This window comes from Lithobates pipiens, unplaced genomic scaffold (genome assembly GCF_037356315.1).
Source record: "Lithobates pipiens isolate NorthernLeopardFrog02 unplaced genomic scaffold, aLitPip1_a1.2 Scaffold_13, whole genome shotgun sequence".
Lineage (NCBI taxonomy): Eukaryota > Metazoa > Chordata > Amphibia > Anura > Ranidae > Lithobates > Lithobates pipiens.
The window spans coordinates 198,752,052-198,777,046 of NW_027507718.1; the positions used below are offsets into that span (position 1 = coordinate 198,752,052).

Sequence of the window (24,995 nt, forward strand, 5' to 3'; positions counted from 1 at the left end):
AAAGTATATTTCAGCTGAAACTAATGACAAGTATAGTCAACTTTTAATGACAAATTTAAGTCAGTCTCCAGAATAATAAAAAAAATTATAAGATTTTACTATTAGACTGGCTCCTGAGTTACCAAAAGCCCCCGAAGTAACCTTCAGAAGAGCACGGACCATGAAAAACATATTACCACCAGGCAAAATGACAAATAAGACCACCAGATCCCCTCTAGACATTAGTTTGTTTTTCGATAACAGGAAAGGCATTATTCGGTGCAAAAAAAAAGAGGATGCCTGACCTCTCAATTTATCACTCATGGCAGCAACAAGATCATCACTAATATAGGTAAAACTTATATAATTAAACAATTTATCACATGCTCTACTGATTTTGTTATATATGTTTTACGGTTTCCCTATGGCCTTTTATACGTGGGTCACCCCATACGTGCTTTACGAGCAAGAATCGGTGATCACCGTAGGCTCATCAAAAAAGCATGTGATGAATAGCGTTCCATGGCATTTTCATTGTATGCATAATGATGATATTAAATGCCTGGAAGTATTTGCTATAGAGACCATCCCTAAAGGAACCTTGACTGAAAATGACACCAAACATGTGGAAGAAGGTGCTCTGGTCAGATGAAACCAAAATCCAACTTTTTGACCACAATGCAAAACGATATGTTTGGCGTAAAAGCAACACAGCTCATCACCCTCAACACACCATCCCCACTGTCAAACATGGTGGTGGCAGCATCATGGTTTGGGCCTGCTTTTCTTCAGCAGGGACAGGGAAGATGGTTAAAATTAAGGGGAAGATGGATTCAGCCAAATACAGGACCATTCTGGATGAAAACCTGTTGGAGTCTGCAAAAGACCTGAAACTGGGACGGAGATTTATCTTCCAACAAGACAATGATCCCAAACATACAGCAAAATCTACAAAGGAATGGTTCACAAATAAACGTATCCAGGTGTTAGAATGGCCAAGTCAAAGTCCAGACCTGAATCCAATCGAGAATCTGTGGAAAGAGCTGAAAACTGCTGTTCACAAACGCTCTCCATCCAACCTCACTGAGCTCGAGCTGTTTTGCAAGAAAGAATGGGCAAGAATTTCAGTCTCTCGATGTGCAAAACTGATAGAGACATACCCCAAGCGACTTGCAGCTGTAATCGCAGCAAAAGGTGGCTCTACAAAGTATTAACGCAAGGGGGCCGAATAATTTTGCATGCCCCACTTTTCATTTTTTTATTAGTTAACCACTACAGATCCGCGCTATTGCCAAATGACGGCATTAGCGCGGACCTACATTTCCGGGACTACGTCTATTGACGTCGTCCCGGTTACGAGCGGCCTGCGCGCCCCCTGAGGGGCGTGCGCGGCGCGCTCTGTGATCGGCGAGTCCGTGAGACTCGCCTGATCACCGATCCGTGTAAGGGGTCGATCCCGACCCCTTATCACGTGATCAGCTGTCAGCCAATGACAGCTGATCATGTGATAGAACGGAGCCGGTAATCGGCTATTATTCCTCCTCGCGCTGACAGCGCGAGGAGAGAAAAAAAAAGCCGATCACCGGCGGCCGTGATCGGGACATCAGTCCCGATCACGGCCATCAATACAAGGGACCACCTGCCACCTGCCTGTGCCCACCTGCCTCCCGCAGTGCCATCCTGAAGTAAAATAAAAGCAAAAGTAAGTGCCCCCCGTCAGTGCCCATAGTGCCCACAGTGCCACCCACAGTGCCACCCACAGTGCCACCCACAGTGCCACCCCACAGTGCCACCCACAGTGCCACCCACAGTGCCACCCAATCTGCCTCAAAGGTGCTGCACCCCAGTGCCGCCCATCAGTGCCCAGCAGTGCCGCCCATCTGTGCCCAGCAGTGCCGCCCATCAGTGCCCAGCAGTGCCACCTATCAGAGCCACCTATCAGTGCCACCTATCAGTGCCCATCAGTCCCATCTATCTGTGGTACCTATCAGTGCCCATCCGTGCCACCCATCCGTGCCACTTATCCGTGCCACCCATCCGTGCCATCTTATCTGTGCCCATCTTTGCCCATCAGTGCCGCCTTATCTGTGCCCATCGGTGCCGCCTTATCTGTGCCTATTAGTGCCGCCTTAACTATGCCTATCAGTGCCCACCGGTGCAGCCTATCAGTGCCCACCAATGCAGCCCATCAGTGCCCACCAATGCAGCCCATCAGTGCCCACCAATGCAGCCTATCAGTGCCGCCTAATCAGCGCACTTCAATGAAGGAGAAAAATGACCCGTTTGCAAAATTTTATAACAAACTATTAAAACATGATTTTTTTTTTTTTTTTTTGCATCTTTTTTTGTTTGTTTAGCAAAAAATAAAACTCCGAGCTGTAACTAAATACCACCAAAAGAAAGCTCTATTTGTGGGAAAAAAATGATAAAAATTTCATTTGGGTACAGTGTTGTATGACCGCGTAATTGTCACTCAAAGTGCATCAGCGCTGAAAGCTGAAAATTGGTCTGGGACTGAGGGGGGTTTAAGTGCCCAGTAAGCAAGTGGTTAAAAAAGTTTCAAAAATCCAATAGATTTCGTTCCACTTCACAATTGTGTCCCACTTGTTGGTGATTCTTCACAAAAAATAAAAATGTTATATCTTTATGTCTGAAGCCTGAAATTTGGCAAAAGGTTGAAAAGTTCAAGGGGGCCGAATACTTTCGCAAGGCACTGTATATACACAGGTTTCTTCACATACACCCTAAATAATTATATATTTTTAATATATGTGCTGACATTTTGAATATATATTTTTAATGTTTATCTCCTGAGCAATGTCAGGTACCAAATTGTCCCGCCCCTTTTCTCCATTAAACTCCCAACCCCTATACACTATTTAAACTCCCTGGTTGTCCATTTCCTTGACTTTTAAAAAGTGCATGCGTGCAAAACGCGTTATCAAGGCAACTGAGAAGCTTGCGGGTCACTGCAGCCCACGAGGTACTCCAGTTATTACAACTTCCAGCAACCTCTAGCAATGCTGACAGTATAGCCCAAGGACACTCCCACACAGCAGTGAGCAGCAACCCAAACGTCTGGTTATACTAGGAGAGAGCAGTGTGAATCTATCTGCAGCATCGGGGTATTTTATCCCCTTCCTGTCAGCTCTCCAGTGGGTCTGGCGCTTCTGACATGTGACACGCGGAGTTCAGTTTCCCATCTCCCCACTGATTGCTGCCTCTGCCTCCTCCTCCAGCACGTCCAGCAATCTCTCACATGCTGGTGAGTGGTTTACACCTTTGGCTACAGCGCAGCAGGAGTATGGGTGCCCCCCTGCAGCAAGGGTTTTTCCCCCATACCCAGATGCCGTTAGCCTTTTGTTGCTCTGTGGACTCCTGGTTACACCATAAGCCTTCTCTATTTTTTATCACTTCCCATTCCTCCTTGCTTGACAACAGGATTGTATTTTATGTTTATCATTGATTAAACTAGGTGTATTCACGTTCAAATGCCTGTTGTGAGTTTGCTTCTTCAACTAACATATTGAGTGCTGGATTGTTTTGTTTTGTTCTGATTTATCCATATCCCCAGCTATGGCTGTTGTCCAGCTGCACTTGGCTTAGACCTCATGCCATTGACTGTGACTCCTTCTTATTCACACATGGCTGGTGACATTTGTTGTTTACGATATATATATATATATATATATATATATATATATACTGTATATACTCTACATTTAGCATAGACTATATATTCAATGTTTACTCGATATTCATATATATATATATATACTCTGCATCCAGTGTAGCCTATATCTACGGTGCATTCTGTGGTGTACTGTTTCTAATACACTTCAGGCGGTGTACACAGTATAAAATACAGTGCGGCTGTTGTACAGTTTCTAATACAGTGCAGGCGGTGTACACAGTATCTAATAAAGTGTGTACAGTTTCTACTATACTTCTGGTGGTGTAAACAGTATAAAATACAGTGCAGCTGTTGTACAGTTTCTAATAGAGTGCAGAAATGTAAAATGAGAAAAAAAAGGTAAAACCGCGCTTGCCTGACCACAAAAAATAAAAACGTGCTGCAAACCCAAATGTTATACTACATTCGACACAAGACAGAAAAAAGGGTGGGTTGCGCAAAAAAAAATGTATATTACATCTCAAAAGTAAATAAGTGAATATTAACACCAATCCTATGCAGAAATATGTGTAAAAAATACAGTGAAAACACCAATATACTTAAACAAAGACTAATATCTGACCGGTCCACTAACTAACGCGGTATGGTCATATAACAAAAAACACACAATTAATGAACAGTGTAAAAGAAACACTTTGATAATCATAACTTTGAAAAGTCCATATAAAAAAATTCCCAAGTTGAGAAATAGTGATAGTAACTCGGCAGTGATGAAACGATGACAAACCATGCAAACTAGTGTAAGTTGTGAGCACCTCCACCACGGTTAACACTGCCGCTTACCAGAAGTTTATGGTTCTTTATTACAGAGAACCATAAAACGCAGATGACTGGCTCTCCCCAGCCCGGGATATTCAGTTAAGTAGGGTGATGAAAGGACCTCTCACAGCTCCAACCAGTCCCTCACATCAGCGACCATAAAAGAGATATAAGGCTCGCAATAGTGTAAAACCAAACACTTTAATAAAATAAATAAAAAACGCCAATTGCGCACTTACATAACATCAATGGACAAATCGCATATAAAACTCGAGCCGGCCGGTCTCGATTTACAACGCCCGATACTTCCGGGACAAGCACGTGAAGCGGTGACGTCAGTGCGTCGCTCCTACTCCACAGTATAGTTTCTAATAGAGTGCAGGCGGTGTACACAGTATCTAATACAGTTTGTACAGTTTCTACTACACTTCTGGTGGTGTACATAGTACACAATACAATGCAGCCATAGTACAGTTTCTACTACTTTTCTGGTGGTGTAGACAGTATCTAATACAGTGTGTACAGTTTCTACTACACTTCTGGTGGTGTACACAATACAGTGAAGCCGTAGTACAGTTTCTAATACAGTGCAGGCGGTGTACACAGTATCTAATACAGTGTGTAGTTTCTACTACACTTCTGGTGGTGTACACAGTACACAATGCAGTGCAGCCGTAATACAGTTTTTAATACAGTGCAGGCAGTGTACACAGTATCTAATACAGTGTGTATAGTTTCTACTACATTTCTGGTGGTGTACACAGTACACAATACAGCGAAGTCGTAGTACAGTTTCTAATACAGTGCAGGCGGTGTACACAGTATCGAATACAGTGTGTATAGTTTCTACTACACTTCTGGTGGTGTACACAGTACACAAAACAATGCAGCCGTAGTACAGTTTCTACTAGTTTTCTGGTGGTGTACACAGTATCTAATACAGTGTGTACAGTTTCTACTACACTTCTGGTGGTGTACACAGTACACAATATAGTGCAGCCACAGTACAGTTTCTAATATAGTGCAGGCGGTGTACAAAATATCTAATACAGTGTGTACAGTTTCTACGACACTTCTGGTGGTTTACACAGTATACAATACAGTGCAGCCGTTGTACAGTTGGTAATACAATGCAGGCGGTGTACACAGTATCTAATACAGTGCGTACAGTTTCTACTACACTTCTGGGGGGGTACACAGTATACAATACAGTGCACCCATTGTACAGTTGCTAATACAGTGCAGGCGGTGTACACAGTATCTAATACAGTGTGTGCAGTTTCTAATACACTTCAGGTGGTGTACACAGCATCTAATACAGTGTAGTGTGGTGTTGCAAAATAAAAACGACATCATATCCGTAAGGCCACCAAGGAGAGGCAGACATTCACAGGCCACTAAAATAGGGCAAGCAGCCTCTGTGTCTACAGTCGACAGTGGTGGTCATGGACATGGTGCATCCTCTGCAGGTGGCTGTGGGGCACAATTGTCCTTTTTTTCTGCTGCTGGCCATGCTATTGAGCCAGAACATGCAGAAGAGTCTCTGTCACCCAGGCCCAGAGTATTTTGCCAGGCAATGCAGCTGCCAAAGCAGCCTATTCCACCAGCTCCTTATCCACAGTCACTCCTTTCGTAGCCCCATCATCATTCACGGAGTCCCCAGAATTATTCGACCACAGTGTTGGGTACATGCTGCTGGAGGATGCGCAGAAATTTGAAGGCATGTTCCCCCAGCTGCAGCAAACTGCCAAGTTTGCTCCAGTGATCAGGAGGGAAAGGATGATGAGGTCACTGACTGTACTTGGCTGCCTAAGAGAAGAGAGGAGAAGGAGGAGGCACAACTCCAACAAGGCAGGATGTCCTCTAAGGGGCAGCTGTAGGGCATCCACCCTATTGCATCATACTGCAGAGCTCTGCAGGTGCAGGGCGCTGCTGACTCCCAGCTAACTTTTAAAGGTTCAATGTGGGCCTTTTTTCCACACATTGCAGCAGATTGCACCATTGCTGTTTGCAACATATGTCTGCAGCGGATCAAGCATGGCCAGAACAGCAGCCGGCTGGGCACCACATGCTTGATCAGACATATGACGACCTTCCATGCAGTCCGTTGGCAACAGCACTTGAAAGACCCACATCAAAGAAAAAGGTGGACTTCTCCTTGCTCCTCATCTGGGATCTCCAACCCTACTATACCTCCAGTCCTCTTAAAAACCTGCACTGAGAGGAATGAAGGTATAGCAATAGGTGTCCCAAGTACTTGCAGCCAATCTGCTAGCAGTACACGATCATCTGATTTTAGCAGGCAAATTTCCCTACCCCAGGAACTGAACCGTAAAAATAAATATAGTTCCAGCCATCGACATGCTCAGTGTCTAAATGCTAGCTTGGCCAAATTGCTAGCACTGCAACTTCTGGCTTTTCAGCTGGTAGACTCTGCCCCCTTTTCGTGAATTTGTGGAATGTGCTTAACCACAGTGGCAGGTTCCAAAACACAGTTTATTTTCACGGAAGGCCATTCCGGCTCTCTACTGGCATGTGGAAGGCAATGTTTTGGCCTTGTTGGGCAGGGAGGTCAGCAGTAAGTTCATATTACCGCTGACTCATGGTCCACCAGGCATGAGCAAGGACGTTACGTTTCCTTCACGGCGCACTGGCTAATTCTGCTGGCAGCTGGGAAGGATGCAGGACAGGGTTCAGTGTTGTTGGAGCTTGTTCCACCTCCACTCCTCCAAAATGCTAGTGGTCATTCTGCCACTGCTCTCTCCTTCACCCCCTCCTCTTCTTCTTCCTCTATGGCCTTTTGTGCAGATTTGTCCTCTGAACCAGTGTTGCTCCGTAAGCATTCAAGGGGCTACGCAAGCAATCAGGCTAAAAGATGCCATGCGGTGCTTGAGTTGGTCTGCCTAGGGGACAGGAGCCACACTGGGGAAGAGATTCTGTCAGCTCTGCAGGGGCAGGCTCAGAGGTGGTTCACACCACGCCAGCTTCAGCCAGGAATGCTTGTATGCGACAATGGCACCACCATCCTCTCTGCCCTCCGACAGGGACACTTGACCCATCTTCCATGTTTGGCACACGTTCTGAATTTGGTGGTGCAGCGGTTCTTGAGCAGGTACCCAGGCTTACAGGATCTCCTGAGGCAGGCCAGAAAAGTCTGTGGTCATTTCCGCTGGTTATACAATGCCAGTGCTCGGCTGGCTGACATTCAAAGGGAATGTAACTTGCCCACCAACTGCTTCATTTGTGACATGCCCACCAGGTAGAACTCAGCTTGGCAATGCTGCAGTGGCTGCACACACAGCAGAGGGCCAGCAATGAGTACCTGTGCAAGTATGGCATCAGGACAGGGTCAGGGGAGCTTGGCTTATTTTTGCCACGCCAGTGGCTACTGATCAAGGATGGATGCACTGTCCTGTCACCATTTGAGGATTTAACAGGTATGGTGAGCAGTGACAATGCATGCATCAGTGACACTGTCTCGCTAGTCTTCCTGTTGGAGCACATGATTCGTGGAATCATGGACAGGGCATTTGGGGCAGAAAAGCATGAGGAAGAGGAGGACTTCCCTACCTCTCAAGGCCCCCTTTATCTAGTTGACATTCCTGTGGGCCCGACAAACACACAGGAAGAAGAGGAGGATGATTGTGTCAGCATGGATGTAAAGGATAACACTCAAGCAGTCTTCAAGGGATGGTTTTCAGTCCCCAGAAACCCAAGGAGTTGTACGTGGTTCAGAGGAGGTAGTTACGGATCATGTGATCCTGAGTGACCCAGAGAACTCAGAATCGAATGCCTCTGCAATCTTATGCTGCATGGCCTCCCTGATTCTGCAAAGCCTGCACAAGGACCCTAGGATCATTACTGGCTGGCAACCTTTCTTGATCCACGTTACAAGGGTAAGGAACTCATCCTGCCTTCACAGAGGGAGCAGAGGATGAAACATCTTCAGGAGGCCTTGAAGAAAGTTTTGTTCAATGTATTTCCTGAACCTGGGAGGTTACAATTTCCTGGTGCAGAACAGCGTGTTGCTGAGGCTTCATTCAGCAGAGAAAAAGCGGTGGAGAAGGTGGTCGGCTGGCCGATGTCTTTAAACAATTTTTCAGTCAGCGCCAAGGACCGATCAGTTCAAGCAACCGTCGCCAGCATCTGCATTACATGGTGCAGGAATATCTAAGGGCAATAGCAGACTTAGAGACCTTTCCAACAGAGCATCCACTGGGTTACTGGGTCTTGAGGATGGACCACTGGCCAGAACTTGCTCAATATGCAGTTGAGCTCCTGGCCTGTCCTACATCCAGCATGCTTTCTGAATGTGCATTCAGTGCTGCCGGAGGGTTTGTAACGGATCAAAGAGTGCGCCTGTCTACAGGTGCGGTGATGGGCTCACATTCATAAAAATGAATCAGTCTTGGGTCAGCAGCTATCAAGCACCTGTTGCTGATGTAACTGAATTTGTTATGTATGTGGGATCCCTTGAAGACTGCTTATGCTGACTATCCTATTCCTCCTCAATCTTGATGATGCTAGCTTCCAACAATATTTTGGTTTAGGACACCACCACCACCCAAGGCCCAGTTTTTCTACCCCTGTTTAACAGAGGCATGTAATTACAATTTTTGATCTAATATTTCACAGCAGGGCCCATTCCTGCACCCAACAAGAGTATCTGTGAGGGGTTACAGTGTTGTGGCACCACCACCAACCAAGGCCCAATTTTTCTGTCCCTGTTTAACAGGGGCATGTCATTAAAATTTTTGATATATTTCAAAGCAGGACCCATTCCTGCTCCCAAACAAAAGTAAATGTGAGGGCTTACAGTGTTGTGGCACCACCACCACCCAAGGCCCAATTTTTTTGCCCCTGTTTAACAATATTTCAATGCAGGGCCCGTTCCTGCGCTCAACAAGATTAACTGTAAGGGGTTACAGTGTTGTGGCACCACCACCACCACCCCCAAAAGCCCAATTTTTCTGTTTAACAGGGGCATGTAATTACAATTTTTGATATACTTCAACGCAGGTCCTGTTCCTGCGCCCAACAAGAGTAACTTTAAGGGGGTTACAGTGTTGTGGCACCACCACCACAACCAAAGGCCCAATTTTTCTGCCCCTGTTTAACAGGGGCATGTAATTACAATTTTTGATATAATATTTCAATGCAGGGCCCATTTCTGCACCCAACAAGAGTATCTGTGAGGGGTTGCAGTGTTGTGGCCCAAGGCCCAATTTTTCTGCCCCTGTTTAACAGGGGCATGCAATTACAATTTTTGATATAATATTTCACAGCAGGGCCCATTCCTGCACCCAACAAGAGTATCTGTGGGGTTACAGTGTTGTGGCACCACCACCCAAGGGTCAATTTTTCTGCCCCTGTTTAGCAGAGGCATGTAATCACAATTTTTGATATAATATTTCACAGCAGGGCCCATTCTTGCACACAACAAGAGTATTTGTGAGCGCTTGCAGTGTTGTGGCACCATTGTTAGTAGAAGTTTGGTGAGTGTTGATTCACGCTTTTCATTTTGCACTTTTTCATTTCGTGCTTTTCATTTCATGCTTTTCATTTCGCGCTTTTCATTTCGTGCCTGAATGCCTGTTCGTCAACCAGACATGTTACGGAACCCGAGGAGATAACGTGTTATTTATTATTGGCCTTGTAGTTATTGCTTTGACATTTTTTTTGGTTGAATAATGATTTGATTTGGTATATTTTCGATATTTTTGGATGCATAGAATGCACTTTTTGGTTAAGATAGCATGCCTAATTTTATTTGCTTTTCTTTTTTTAATGCACAATAAAAAAAATAGTTGCATAATACTTGGCTATGTGTTTTACTTCAAATGATAGTTTGGGTGTAAACAGTTAGGTACATTTAAAAAAATACAATGTAAAATTGACAAGGGACACCAACATAGTTGTATCTTTAATCTTAAAAACTATGAGATAATAGTGTTGTGGTAACTTGCCCAAAGAAAAATAAAAAATAAATATTACTCTTGATATCACTAGAAAAAAAAAGCTTTTGAAAATTTGTTTGCAATAACTCCATCAATATCACCAGCAAAGCAGCTTCATTATTATCCCATTAAAGAAGAAGAGAATGTGTCCTGCATTTCGATATTTCATAATTTTCCACGTCACAAATTTTAATTCTCCATTACGAATGCTAGTTTACAAGACAGACCACTTCTGGTTCTTCCTTGCTTCCGAGCATGCGTGCTTGTACTTCGAATTTTTGCCAACGGACTTGAGTACACACGCTTGGAAAATCTGACAACTGCAAAAAATCTGAAAATTTTAAAACCTGCTATCCAACATTTGTCCGTAGAAAATCCAACAACAATTGTCCGATGGAGCTTACACGCAGTCAGATTTTCCACCAACAGCCTGTCATCACACTTCCGAAAATCCGATCATGTGTACAAAGCTTTATGCTTGTTTTAAGCTTTCATTGACAGGCCTGCACCATTAGGATTGGGCCCCAACCATATAGCTCATTTAGGCTGCATTCACACCTGAGCGTAGCGTTTTCAAGCGTTTTTTGCGGCGTTTTTACCGCGATTCGCTGCGTTTTTTACCGCGATTCGCTGCGTTTTTTACCGCATTTTTTACCGCGATTTGCCGCGAATTTGTGCAGGGCAAAAGGTCACCAATGTTAAAAGAAGAAAAACGCCCAAATCAGCCCGATTCACGAGAAAAAAAAGGGTCCAGAACTTGTTTGAGCTTCAGGCGTAGGGCTTCAGGCGACTTGGAGTGGAGATGTGAACCATCTCCATTGAGAATAATGGATTTTTTCCCCTCCAGCGTTTTGTAGCTTCAGGCGTCAAGCTACAAAACGCTCAGGTGTGAATGGGGTCTAAGAGGCTGTACAGGAAGGACTTTCACCCAGGAGAGGCTAAAGCATACCCCCCCGACCACCAAAGTGGGGTTCCAAACATATAACTCATTTATAGTCAGAAGAAGACCCCCGGGCGGCGACGAAGAAGAAAGCCAGGCTCCTTTGCTACTAAAAGAACTAGCAGAAGATAGGAGAGGAGTCCGCCGCGAAGACCCCCCAAGACGGAAGAAGACCCCCGGAGCTGTGCAATAAATTATTTTAAAACCTTGTTATTTTAAAAACATTTTTTTCACAAGGTGAATGGGTAGGGGTACATTGTACTCCATACTCATTGACATGGGGGGCCGGTATCTGGGGGCCCCCTTATTAAAGGGGGCTCCCAGATTCTGCTAAGCCCCCCGCCTGCAAACCCCGACAACCAACGGACAGGGTTGTCGGGAAGAGGCCCTTTTCCTCATCAACATGGGGACAATGTGTTTTGGGGTGGGGGGCTGCAGTGCTTGAATAAGGGTCTGATATGGACCTGGGGGGGACCCCCACGCCATTTTTTCCACATACCAGGTGACGGGGCCAGCGAGGTGGCAATCTCGCCCCCGAAGGCGGCGACATTGACTTCCTTCGCTAGTCCCGTCTACCTGGAGCCGCGTTCAAAATGAACAGACTTTCCTCAGTGTGTGGGCAAGTCCGTTCATTTAAAAAGTCCGGCCATAGTCCTCCGGAAAAGTCTGGTCGTGTATGGGGGCAGGTCCGCTTGTTCGGAAAGTTTGGCGGACCTCTGCTTCAAAGTCCGGAGACTAAATCCTCCGGGCAATCCGATCGTGTGTATGCGGCATAACATGAACATTAATTCTTCGCCAGAACATTCTAAGAGTCTTTTCCACGTAGAAAGAGTTAAATCCTCAAGTAAAAAGGTATACCACCCACCTGTTTCACAATTAATGAAGTGTTAAGGTTTAAATTTTACTTGTAATCATTCTCAATCATCTGACATTCCAATATACAGCGGGTAAAATAAGTATTGAACACGTGAAATTTGTTCAAAATTGACGCTATTTTTTGTTTATAGCACAAAAATAAAAAATATGGAGATGATCAAATACTACCAAAAGAAAGCTCTATTTGTGGGGCAAAAAGGACATCAATTTTGTTTGGGTACAGCATCGCATGACCGCACAATTGTCAGTTAAAGCGATGCATTGCCATATCGCAAAAAGTGCTCTGGTCATTGAACAGCTAAATCTTCCAGGGCTGAAGTGGTTGGACAGAGCAGGTAAGTATAACATGTTTGTTATTAAAAAAAAAAAAAGAGCTTTTTATATCACTTTCACTTCAGTACCCTACTCCTGGCCCAGCCAAGGCCAGAAAAGGAAATAAGGATTGGGGATCACCAGGACAGTAAAGCACATAAAGCAATAAAAAAAACTATATGTGCTCTGTCTTTTTCCTGGTGTACCAAAAATGTGTTTATTCTGTGATTTTGTTAGTATGATGCCTACCGTTTCCCACTGTTAAACAAAAAGAAAAGTATTCGTTGGAGTTGAGTTTTAAGGGTCATGTCACACAAGTGAACATGCCATGGTGACCTAACTTGATTTAATGGTGATAAATTGCTAGAAAACTGCTAAAGAATGGTCAATTATTTTTAATTGTGTCACTAAGTTGCTCAGTCACTAGTAATTTATTGCTAAATGGCTTAACTGATGAGTTTCTGCAGCGTTTCATCCTTGCATCGTCCCTGGTGGCTGCTGCTTCCTATACTCTATAATGTCTACAAATCACTGATGGTGAGCAATCTGTAACAGCGTCACAAGGATGCTGTGCTGGGACATTCTGCAGGTACCCTGTTTCCCCTAAAATAAGACCTAGTGTGATTGTCGGTGATAGCTGCAATAAAAGCCCTACCCCCCAAATAAGCCCTAGTTAAAGTCCTTGTAGGTCTTCTTTTCAGGGTAGGGCTTATTTTTGAGGAAACAGGGTAGGGCTTATTTGGGGGGTAGGGCTTATATTGCAGCCAACACCGACAATCAGGCTAGGTCTTATTTTAGGGGAAACAGGGTAGATATAAACTGCTATAAAGTTCTACTTTTAATAACATACAGATTAGAACTAGACACACTATATACAGAGTTTTTTGGTCTATAAGTACTGCTGTTCTGCCCAAATAAATTGCATAGATTTATTTGTTTGCTGGAAAAATATAAAAATAACTGAAAAGTGAATCATACATGTTATGTTCTGAGTTATTAATTCACATTGGGTATAGCAGCATATTAGAGCCAGGGCCATGGTCTGTGAAAAGAATATATAATTCATGCTGTGACTGTGTTTGCTCAGCAAGTATTTCCACTGTAGTGCATAAAAAAAATAAAAATAACTAGCTTTTGTGCAGATCTGGGCATCTGGCTGGGGCCACTTCAAGTGGAAAGACTTCAAACCTAAATGAATGAGAAAGGACGTCTCTTTAGCTTAAGTAGATACTGTTTATATTGTATATGCCATGTCGGGATAAGGTTCTCTGACACCAAAGGTGAAAATGCAAATTGCATCCCTCCTTCAGGTAAATATGGATGAAGCTTGCACATATTCACATATCGTGGTTGGGCCAATGCAGATTATAGAAATGACAGACGCTGTCCATTAGCCCTAGATTTATTGCTTTTTAGTCCAAAGCAGTGGTCCAAAGACAGCTGAATGGGATGGGGAAGCTGTTTTAATGTGATTAAATATTTAGCATTAATCAGCATACTAAAATTGATGATTGTGAGCAAAAAGTGTTCTTCCTGCAAAAGTAGTTTATAATTCATCAAAAGAGCATATTTTATTTTTGGGCCTGTTATAAAGGCACTAGTACATAGCATTTAATGTGATGCTACAAAAAAGAAATAAGGCAAATGTAAAAACGTACATACTAGCAGTTTTAAAAAAAAAAAATCTGAAAAAAAGCTAAGGGAAAAAGGGAAAGCAGGAGTTAATTAAAAAAAAATGAAGCATTAATAAGGAAATAACAGTTTGTTTCAAAACATTTTCCCCAGGTCACAAATAATCTGTAAGGGTTTTTTTTTTTAAATAAAGTTTGTAACAAATAGTAATACTGTGTATCGACAAGACCGCACAGTGGCTGCCATTAAGAGGAGTTTTAGTGGACTGTTGGGAAGGAAGATCTTAAGCTGTGGGTTAAAGTATTATTAGATGTATTAAAATACCTACTGATTGCTTGTGACCCATTGGGGGGGGGGGGGGGGGGACTGGCTTTAAAATTACTCTATACTTATCTTTCTGGTGGCCCATAGGGTTGATTTACTAAAGGTAGATAGTTACTTTGCAATGGAAGTTGCGCCTTGCAAAGGAATTTGCCCCAAGCTTAGTGAATGTAGTGAAGTTTCACTTTGCAAATAAGTCAGCAAGGCTTCCCTCATTTACTAAGCTCTGGGGCAAATTTCTTTGCAAAGTGCAACTTCCTTTGCAAAGTGAAGTTTGTTTGCCTTTAGTAAATCAACCTCCATTTCTTAAAATGCTGCAGATTTCCTTCTCTACAACTGCTACAAGTTATCGACCATTAGGATGGGTTGAATAGCTACCCCCCCCCCCCCCCCCCACAGCATGCAATGGTTCTTCCTGCTGGATCATATGTCCTGCAGTGAATTCTTCTTTTTAGGCACTCTTAAAGAAATGCAATCTACAGCATGACATGTAACCAGTACCAGACTGAGGCAGAGAGCTCCCTGCTTACATTGGGGGGCCATTCTTCCAGTGTAATTTGCAGTGCTGGGATGCCAGTGTGATAGACCAGTCCTGTTCCTCCTTCCGTTAGGAATGAAGCCGACAGGTGTAGTCTTCATTATTAAATTTGGTGTGATGTATAGGATATATACAGCATTAAGCAGACTAAGGCTAGGTTCACACCTGTATGGCCGTGCGAGCTGCGGACTGTGCGGGCGCGAGATAAAATTCCTTATAACCGGCTGCCATGCCCTGCAACACGCAGGAAAGAAGTCACTATTTTTTAAATCGCAGCCTGTTTGCTGCTGACGGTATTTGTGCGGATCCCGCAGCGGCACCACCCACACAGATGTGGACCTAGCCTTCATGTTTAAGAAGCAGATGCAGCTTCCCCCTATGTACATACGTTATATATTTACAATCTATGGGTTTACACTGAGCAAAATTATAAATGCAACACTTTTCTGTTTGCCCCTATTTATCATGAGTTGAACGCAAAGATCTACAAACTTTTTTATGTACACAAAAGGCCTATTTCTCTCAAATATTGTTCACAATCTGTGTTAGTGAGCACTTGTACACTCCCTCAAAACTTGCAACATCTGTGTCACTGTGCTGTTTGATAAAACTGCACACCTGTGCAATAATCATGCTGTCTAATCAGCATCTTGATGTGCCACACCTGTGAGGTGGCTGGATTTTCTCGGCAAAGGAGAAGTGCTCACTAAGGCTGGATTTACACCTATGCATTTTTTGTACTTTTTGTACTTTGCAGATTTGCACTACAAACCGTGTTCCATAGGAATCAATGTTAAATGGACTCTAGTGCAAATCTGAAAAATGCAAAAAGCACTAAAACTGCATAGGTGTGAATCCAGCCTCACACAGATTTAGACAGATTTGTGAACAATATTTGAGAGAAATAGACCTTTTGTGTACATAGAAAAAGTCGTAGACCTTGGCGTTCAGCTCATGATAAATAGGGGCAAACAGTGTATATGTGACCTATGCATGCTCCATGAAGGAAATTATATATACATTTTCTCAAAACATGCTCTTCTGAATAAAGCAGTGTTAAACACAAAAACAAAAAATGTATATCTCTGACAAGGGGGATTACAATGTTTCACTTTTATTTATTTATGTAAAACCTTTATCCCAAAAGGAAAAAACTGTCGCTGTAATTGCTTAAAAAGTGTGAGCTGGAGTTTGGCTTAACTTTGTTATTCAAGTCCATCTACATCTCCTAGTGCATTTAATACTACCCTCTCCCCAGACTGACAATGCTGCTGTCCAAAGGTATCACTCGCGACCTGGTCCTGAGCTCCGTGACTGTTGCCGCGGGACACGCGGACCCGATCGCCGCCGGTGTCCCACGATCGGGTCACAGAGCTGAAGAACGAGGAGAGGTAAGTGTAAACAAACCTCTCCTCCTGCTTCCTACTGAGGCTGTCACTGATCTTCTGTTCCCTGTTATAGGGAAAGATGATCAGTGATGTCAGACGCCAAGCCACGCCCCCCTAAAGTTAAAAAAAACACACAAACACTTAACCCCTACACTGCCCCCTAGTGGTTAACCCCTTCACTGCCAGTGACTTTTTTACAGGTTTCAGTGCATTTTTAATTGCACTGATTGCTGTATTAATGCCAATGGTCCCAAAAATGTGTCAAAATTGTCCGACGTGTCCGCCAAAATGTCACAGTCACAATAAAAATTGCTGATCACCGCCATTACTAGTAAAAAAAAATCATTAATAAAAATGCCATAAAACTATCCCCTATTTTGTAGACGCTATAACTTTTGCGCAAACCAATCAATTATTTCAATTTTTTTACCAAAAATATGTAGAAGAATACGTATCGGCCTAAACTGAGGGGGGATATTTATTATAGCAAAAAGTAAAAAATATAGAATTGTTTTCAAAATTGTCGCTCTGTTTTTGTTTATAGCGGAAAAAATTTAAAATGCAGAGGTGATCAAATACCACCAAAAGAAAGCTCTATTTGTGGGAAAAAAAGGGCGCCAATTTTGTTTGGGAGTCATGTCGCACGACCGCGCAATTGTCAGTTAAAGCGATGCAATGCCAAATCACAAAAAGGGGCTTGGTCCTTTAGCTGGAAAATGGTCCGGGGCTTAAGTGGTTAAGTGTGTAACTTTGAGCATTATCTTGATGTGACATTTGAAAATATTGTGCAAGAGGGCTTGACTTACCACATTAACAAGCTGAGTTATTGCAACCTCAAATTGTACCATGACAGGATCAGACACATTTTCTACCGGTCTTATGTGCTGATTGTAATGCGCGAAAAGCTTACGGAAAAGTCTCTCTTCGGTCTCACTTTGTAATGTATCTGAAAGTAATAATAATAATGTTAAAAAGATTCCATAAACTTAGTGGATCTTAGAATTCAAGAAACAGCATAATGCTTAAACTCTCCTTCAGCCTTGTCCATTTTCCTGCTTATTTTCCTGCTCTTCAAACCTAAATCCCAATAATTTTTATGTGGCTAGTTTACTTCTATGCACTGCAACTAAGTTTATATTTAAAATACAGAGCATGGTGCATGCATAAAGAAGCACATAAAAGCACATACAAAATGTGCATAATTGTATTCAATGGGGGTTATTTACAAAAGGCAAATCCACTTTGCACTACAAATGCAAACTACAAGTGCAAAGTGCACTTGAAATTGCACTGAAAGTGCATTTGGAAGTGCAGTAGCTGTAGATTCGAGGGGGACATGCAAGGAAAATAACAGCATTTTAGCTTGCACATGATTGGATGATAAAATCAGTAGAGCTTCCCCTCATTTCAGATCTACCCCTCAGATTTACAGTGATTGCATTTCCAAGTGCACTTTCAGTGCAATTTCAAGTGCACTTTGCACTTGTAGTTTGAACTTGTTGTTACGGTTGTCAGATTTGCTTGTTTCCAGCAATTTATTTCTAAATAAATGCATATCTAATGGTGCTTTTCAGAGATTTTCTGTCTATTGGGTTTCTTGTTTAAAGAAATCCAGGCTAGTTAGACTATATTGTAACTGGCATAGGCTTGCTTTACATTACATCTGACAACCGTGCTAACCTCAGCGTGTGTTTGTAAAACTGTGGTATAGACAGTAGAATATTAGTTTCCTTGGGGCTTAGTTTCATTTGGCCTATGTACTCTTTAACCTCCCTGGCGGTACCATTATTTCGGATTTTAGGTGCTAAAAGCGGTACCATTATTTTGCATGAAAATTTGGCGTTTTATATTGTAGTCCTGTAATTCTTAGGAATAACTCTCTTAAATCTGTCCAAACCAGAGTCTAGCAGACATCCCGGGTATGATAAAGTTTGAAAAATTAAATCATAAATTATAATATAAGAAATAATTATAAATAATTGTACCAAATAATAATATAACAATAATAAAAATTATTCAATAATGTAATCACATCAAAAACACTGAAATTTGCTCGGTTGCAGAATTGTCACTGTCATTACTTTTCAGTATTTGATGACGAATCTCCCCACAAATCGCTATCGCTCAATTCTGCGAGTGATTCTAATTTATTATCGCTGTTTTCTAGCTGCTCTAAAATCATTTTTGATGTACAGTGACAGTTTTGGTTGCTATGGACAATCTCCAGTTTCCAGGTATAAAGAACAGCTTTTATTATATAAAACTACATGCAGGACACTGGGCAGACCACTAGGGACAACGGGGATGTGAAATATTTACATACAGCAATGTAATCTGTAAGATTACATTATACTGTATGTTTACTGTGTGTTTCACTTTTTGAATTTGGCGCCGATCTCCGTGCCCGTGCGCCGCAACGCTCGCAGGGCACGGAGATCGCCGATGTGATAGATCGAGCGAGACACGGCTCGCTCGTACAGCGGGGAGACGACGCTGGATCCGAGGGAGAAGGTGAGTATTCCTCCTCCTGGATCCAGCGATGCAGTCCCGAGTCTGACTCGGGGATACCGCTAATGGTATAAAAAATCCACCCCGAGTCAGACTCGGGAATACCGTCAGGGGGGTTAATGTGCTACTCAATTTATCAGTGCTCACAAGAATGAGTAAAATAAATGTTTAATTTAAATTGTAGAATGGAATGAGATTTCAAGCAGCTAATTAATAATGATAATTAATAATAATTGTTTTTTTTAAATTAATAAATATTACATCACATCAATGGCCACAATTCACTAAAGGTTATCGAATGTGTTATGATGGTCACATGACCAATTAATGCATGCGATAATGAAAATGTCAATCCACTATTGCTCGTTTACAGTATTTAGCGCAAACACTAAAAATGCTCATTAAATACAGCATAAAAAGGCATTAAAGTCAATTCACAAAAGTAAATAATTGCATGCAGTAATTAAGTACTAGTCCAATCTTGTGATAACTATGGCAATGGTCAGACCTCCCAGAGATTGGTTTATAAAATAGGTGGGAAAGTGCAAGCTGGAGCGAGTGTCAGTTAGATTTTAGTCAGGAATTGTTTCTGGAGGCTGGCAGACAGCATAGCAAAGATGATGGAGCTCTTTGAATCCAGTCTTCTCGAATTTAAAGCAATGCAGAAGAGGAGCAGGAGGAGACTATCACAAGTGACCGTTCACTGCTGAATCAATTTACAGATGCTGATACCCTGTTCAGGTTATCCTAGCCACTTATCATGAAGCTTTTTACCCAATTCATAGGGTACCTTGAGCTCTCAACACAGAAGCCATGCCATAGATGCCATGACTAAGTTGCTGGCTGCCTTACACTTTGTTGGAAAAGCATCATATAAGATGCTTGCGATAACTTACTGCATGGTTTCATGCAATATTTAAGGCATAGTTTGGAAAGATACCGCATGCAAGATTTTAAAGAGAGTTTCTTTGTGAATTGCAACACTTTTTTTCTTCTGAGGCCGCGTACACACGCGGGGACTGTTCGCCCAACTTTGTCCGTCAAACAGTTTCAGCAAACAGTCCGCTCAAAATTAGCATGGACGGACATGGCCACACACGACGAACAAACAGTTTGCTGAAACCGTGCGCGATGACGTGAACGGCACGTACGACGGGACGAAAAATACGACGTCCTATACACTGCATTATAACTTTCGGCGTGTAAATCCTTTCTGAGCATGCGCGGAACTTAGTTTGACGAACAAGCCTACACACGAGGGGACTGTTCGCTGAAACAAAGTTTCAGCGGACAGTTTTTCGGAAATTCCGAAAAACCTTGTTCAGCGGACTGTTCGCTGAAACTGTCCGCTGAAAGCCCACACACGAGCGGACTGTCCGCCGAAACACTGTTCAGCGGACAAAGTTGGGCGAACAGTCCCCGCGTGTGTACGCGGCCTGAATGTTGTGCATTATTTTACCGCATACTCGGATGCGGTAAAAGATCGCTTCGTGAATTGTGCCCAATAACATTCACAAATAACTTATAAACAAGCATAAATGGAACAATTCAGCAACTCAGCTTTTGTAGCTTGAGTTGTATTAAACCAGCCATAAAATCTAATAATAACTTGTCTCCAAAACTGCAGGAGGCTGAGAGACTCCTGACTACAATCCTCAGCCTGTTCAATTGCTATCTGCAAATCTAAGGTGAGTACATCCAAACCTATGTCAGAAAGATGTATCCCATTTTGCCTATACAGGCCCAGTACCCCCCCCCCCCCCCCCTTCCAAATCCTTATGCCTAAAGTAAGAACCATATGCAAAACTCATTAATGTTTCCAACATTCTATTAATGCGTTTCCTGATTTGCTTTGAACAGATCAGAATGTAGCCAAACTAAACAAGGAATGATTTCTGAAAAAACGATGTCAGAACTGGGAGATAATGCTTTGAAAATTCTGGATAGTGGAATACACTAAATCTGAAAATGTAATTTAAGGTTTTTTTGATGTCCAATGTCACCGCCACCTAAATGAAACAACAGTATGTCAGACAGTGGCCACTCATAAGCTAATCTTCCCATTTTTAACATTAATTCCTCCCAAGGCATGCCCCATTTACCTAACCAGAAAATCTGAAATAACTGTGGAATCAAATCCAAATTCTCACCATGGATTCTTTCAGCTGCTCTTTTGTGGGCCCAAAATACAAAGGAATGCCCGACAATCCACATAATTCACTTCTTACCTAGGATTCTAAAGGACAAATTTGGTCTAATACAGGAAATATAAGCATTTGGCTTCCATCTACCCAGTTTTTTAATCAAATTTTTGTATAGACCCAGTCTTGCTGTTTCTGTAGCTGCTCCTATTTAGAACAAGTGATAAGACATTGGAAAGTCATCTAGCCGCAAGGAACGTAAACCTTTATGAAGTACTTTAATGAACTGAAATTTAGTTAACGGCAAGAATAAACAACAACTCACCATCGTTAGGCCATAGACAAAGATCATTATTGGGCAGTGTGAATTGGCAAATTAGTGAATTCGGAAAAGCATATAACATAAGCCAAGTTCCTCTTTCTATTTGATCCATCTTGGAAAGCTGAACAAATATTCTGACTTTATGTACTCCAGGTTCCACTGCACTAAACAGAAAACTACCCTTACCCTTTTTTCTAGGCGGTCTTAACTCTGATATACGAAGAGCCACAAAGAAACGTATTGAAAAAGCAGCACTAAACAAACTAGCTTCAAAGGGGGAGAAACAGATGTTTTTAGTACATAAGCAAAGCTTCCATGAAAGCTTTGGTATAATAGGCCAAATAGGGTATTTAGTATCAGCTTAGATTTCTTATATCCTTTCATTGCTTGCTGAACTGAAAAGAAACTGAAAATTGGAAGACCATGCAATTTAAGGAAAAAGGAAACTCCAAACAGAATTTAGTTAATGTGTGACGTGAATCATTTTTTGAAAGTAGCAAATTAGGGAATAAAGGGACTCAATTTTCAGAAAATGATGACAGAGAAGTATGATGAGCATTCAGAAAGGACAGCCATAAAAATCATGCAGATGAATATCCGCCCCAAGTGGAAGGTGCCAATAAGTTTTCAGTATTAGTTTGGATTAAATTAACCCCCATAGGTTTTGCGGGCATAAGGTTCCACATCTGTCCATTTCCGGCAGGAGCTCGAAAAAAATGGGACATCTGAAACAGAGAAAGAGCACCTGCGACTATATTACGCTTAGCCAGAATATATGTCCCTTCACCCATATATTCAGGGTAATGCATTTAAAAATGAGATTTCTTTTTCTGGTGATGATTTTGAAGACAAACAGTTAATTGAAACCGTTACTCCCCAGATTTTAATTGCAACCAATATTTGAAAAAGCTCTAATAAAACTATATATTTTTTAAAAGCCTTTCAATTTCCAGCTGGCCGACCATTGCTAAGCACACCAATGGGAGTTCCATATTGCAGAACGAAACAGCGGAGTGTGTAAATTAACAAAATTGACTATCCAAAATAAAATCATGCTGCAACATGGCTCTACCATTAAAATGCACCAAGAACCGAATCCAAACTAACATATCCTCCCACAGATCAGAAGATATTTTAAGGTGTGATTTGGAATTCTTGAAACCAGATTTGGCCAAATAGAGTCTTCTTGAAATAATTCTGCCAAATGGCAAAACCCTAGTTGCAAGTGCCAGTAAGTCTAATACATTTTGCATATATTTTAATAAAACCCTTTTCCCACGAACAAAAATAAGAAGAGAATTCTATTTTTTTTCCAATTTTTCTTTAGGAAGGAGAAATTCAATAAAAGAAGCATCTATCGTAATACCCAGTAAATCTAAACAGGTAGTGGGAAAAACTGTTTTTTCCTGTGCTAAAGGAATTCCAAAACATGAGCAGATACTATAAAAAGGAATTTAACATTGTGAGGCAGGCTGATAACTGAGCTGGACCTAGAAATAGTAAGTCACCCAAATAATGTAAAACATATGAGGATCCTGTTGTACACTTCAAAACCCATTCCACAAAACTGGAAAAGTCTTCAAAGTAGAAACAGGAAGGTGAGTACCCCATCGGCAAGCACTTGTCAAAATAATAGAGACCCTCAAATTGAAAGCCTAATGGATTGAATGGGCAGTAATCTGAATGCTAATTTTATATCTGCTTTTGCTAATAAAGAATCTTGGCCTAATCATGCATAAATATAGCATCTTCAAATTGGGAAAGCACCTGCTTTATATACTAGATGTTACATGTTACAATTCATATAGCATAATTATATATTGTGTTAAATCAAAGAAGTACAGCAAAATTGTGTCTCCTTTTTTGGCAAATAAACCTTTTCCCAAAATATACTGAATTGTGACATTAGACACAAAATGAATATAACATTTAGAACCAGTAGTGGTTAGTCAAATTTACCTCGATTTGTTCTGAAGTAATGGTGATCCCATTGAAAAGACATGTTTCTGTCTGTTAAATGTATCCTTGTACTTGAAACAGGTGGTGTTAAGACAAAGGTCTAGCAAGGAACATACTTGGTCTGGTTGGGTTCAGTTTGGTTGTTGTTTCAGATGTTTCCTTGCAGTCTCAATGGCTTCTGCAGTTGGCACAAATGAAAAGGGAATATGGAATCATAGGATGCAACTGTCTCTTCTGCCTCTAATTCTCTCCTAGCAGTTTTCCTACACCTAAAGGAAAGGGGACATGCTTTTGAGGAATGTCTGATGCTCATTTTGGACACAGAGGACAACTGGTTCACACAAGGTGTGAAAAAGGGCAATTATGTCAAACTGGAGCAACCATTCCAAAAAAAAGGGGTGAGGATCTTTTACACTATAGGGTTAATTTACTAAAACTGGAGAGTGCAAAATCTGGTGAATCTCTGCAAAGAAGCCAATCAGCTTCCAGGTTTTTTTGTCAAAGCCTAATTTAACAAGCTGAAGTTAGAAGCTGATTGGCCACCATGCACCACTGCACCAGATTTTGCACTGTTCAGTTTTGGTAAATCAACCCCTATCTGTCAACCACATACCATGCTATTTTACCATCTCTATACTGGTAATTTGACAATAATTCACACTTTCAGCCGTACTGCACACCTTCAGCCTACTGCAGCCTTTTCAAACCAAGGGCTGGCATTATGCAGTTAGAGCTGGAATGATTCCACAACTTTCACAAATTCCATCCTGTTCTTGGACAATCAACATCTGCATTGTCACATTTTATGGTGATTGGATTAAGGTGACTGAGTTAGCTATATGGATTACTTACATTTCATGGTGATTGGATTTTGGTGATTAAGATAGCTATATGGATATATATAGTTTGCTGGGGTATGTTCGTTACACTTATTAGAAATGAAAAAGCATCTTGAATGTGCTGCAAAACATTGTCAACATACAGAACAAGTCCAGTTAAATGTGACTAACCACTACTAGCTTTACCATGACCTGGATAAAAAAAGAACATTTGTAGACATGTTTATTACCATATTAAATATATTTAGCTCTTATAGCAGCAGCCATATTGATAAAGTAGGGAATGGTTGATTTTGCTCCCATTGGGAGCTCTGTCTTCTCTTCCTGTCTTGGAGACATAGTAGAAATCTAACACGTGTCCTCATTGAAAGGTTTCTCCTTTAAACCTAATCTGCTTACAATTTGACATTTGGAAATGTATCTTACTTTCAATCCTATAGCGAATAAAGAGGGTGAATTTGTAACGTATACCTTCCATGCTCTATCAAAATGAAAACAATGTGGCTTTAGAAAGAATTTAAAAAAATGTTGCATGATACAAATGTTTTGGTTACAGTTTTGTGTTAATCAAAATGTACCATGAAGAGACACTGGAGATCATAGACAGTGCTGAACCAGAACGACAAGTCCGCTTTTATATTTAAAGCACACTGATACACAACTGCATATTTGACTAATCTTTTCTGAATGCAGCAGAGCAATGTAGTTTTTTACTGGCATCACTCTTGTGGGTCAACCATAGAGATATATAAAAGCTGCAGTGAATTTTGTTATTTCATTAAAAGAAGCTTACTGAGAATGAGTTCACCAGAGGAGCTCAGGCTGGATCA

General features: G+C 41.8%; 1 protein-coding gene across 2 annotated transcripts in view; it reads right to left on the reverse strand.

Moving 5' to 3' along the window:
* CHRNA6 (cholinergic receptor nicotinic alpha 6 subunit) overlaps positions 1–24,995 on the reverse strand; it is a 66,331-nt gene that overhangs the window by 26,005 nt on the left and 15,331 nt on the right. The window contains exons 2-3 of one of the 2 annotated variants that reach the window (XM_077476108.1): positions 23,327–23,504; positions 17,203–17,342 (exon numbers count right to left, since the gene is read on the reverse strand). In XM_077476108.1, coding sequence (XP_077332234.1) covers positions 17,203–17,342; positions 23,327–23,369 — 183 coding nt within the window. In that variant the 5' untranslated portion in view covers positions 23,370–23,504. The remainder of the gene's footprint in view (positions 1–17,202; positions 17,343–23,326; positions 23,505–24,995) is intronic. The other variant, XM_077476106.1, reaches the window with a different exon arrangement.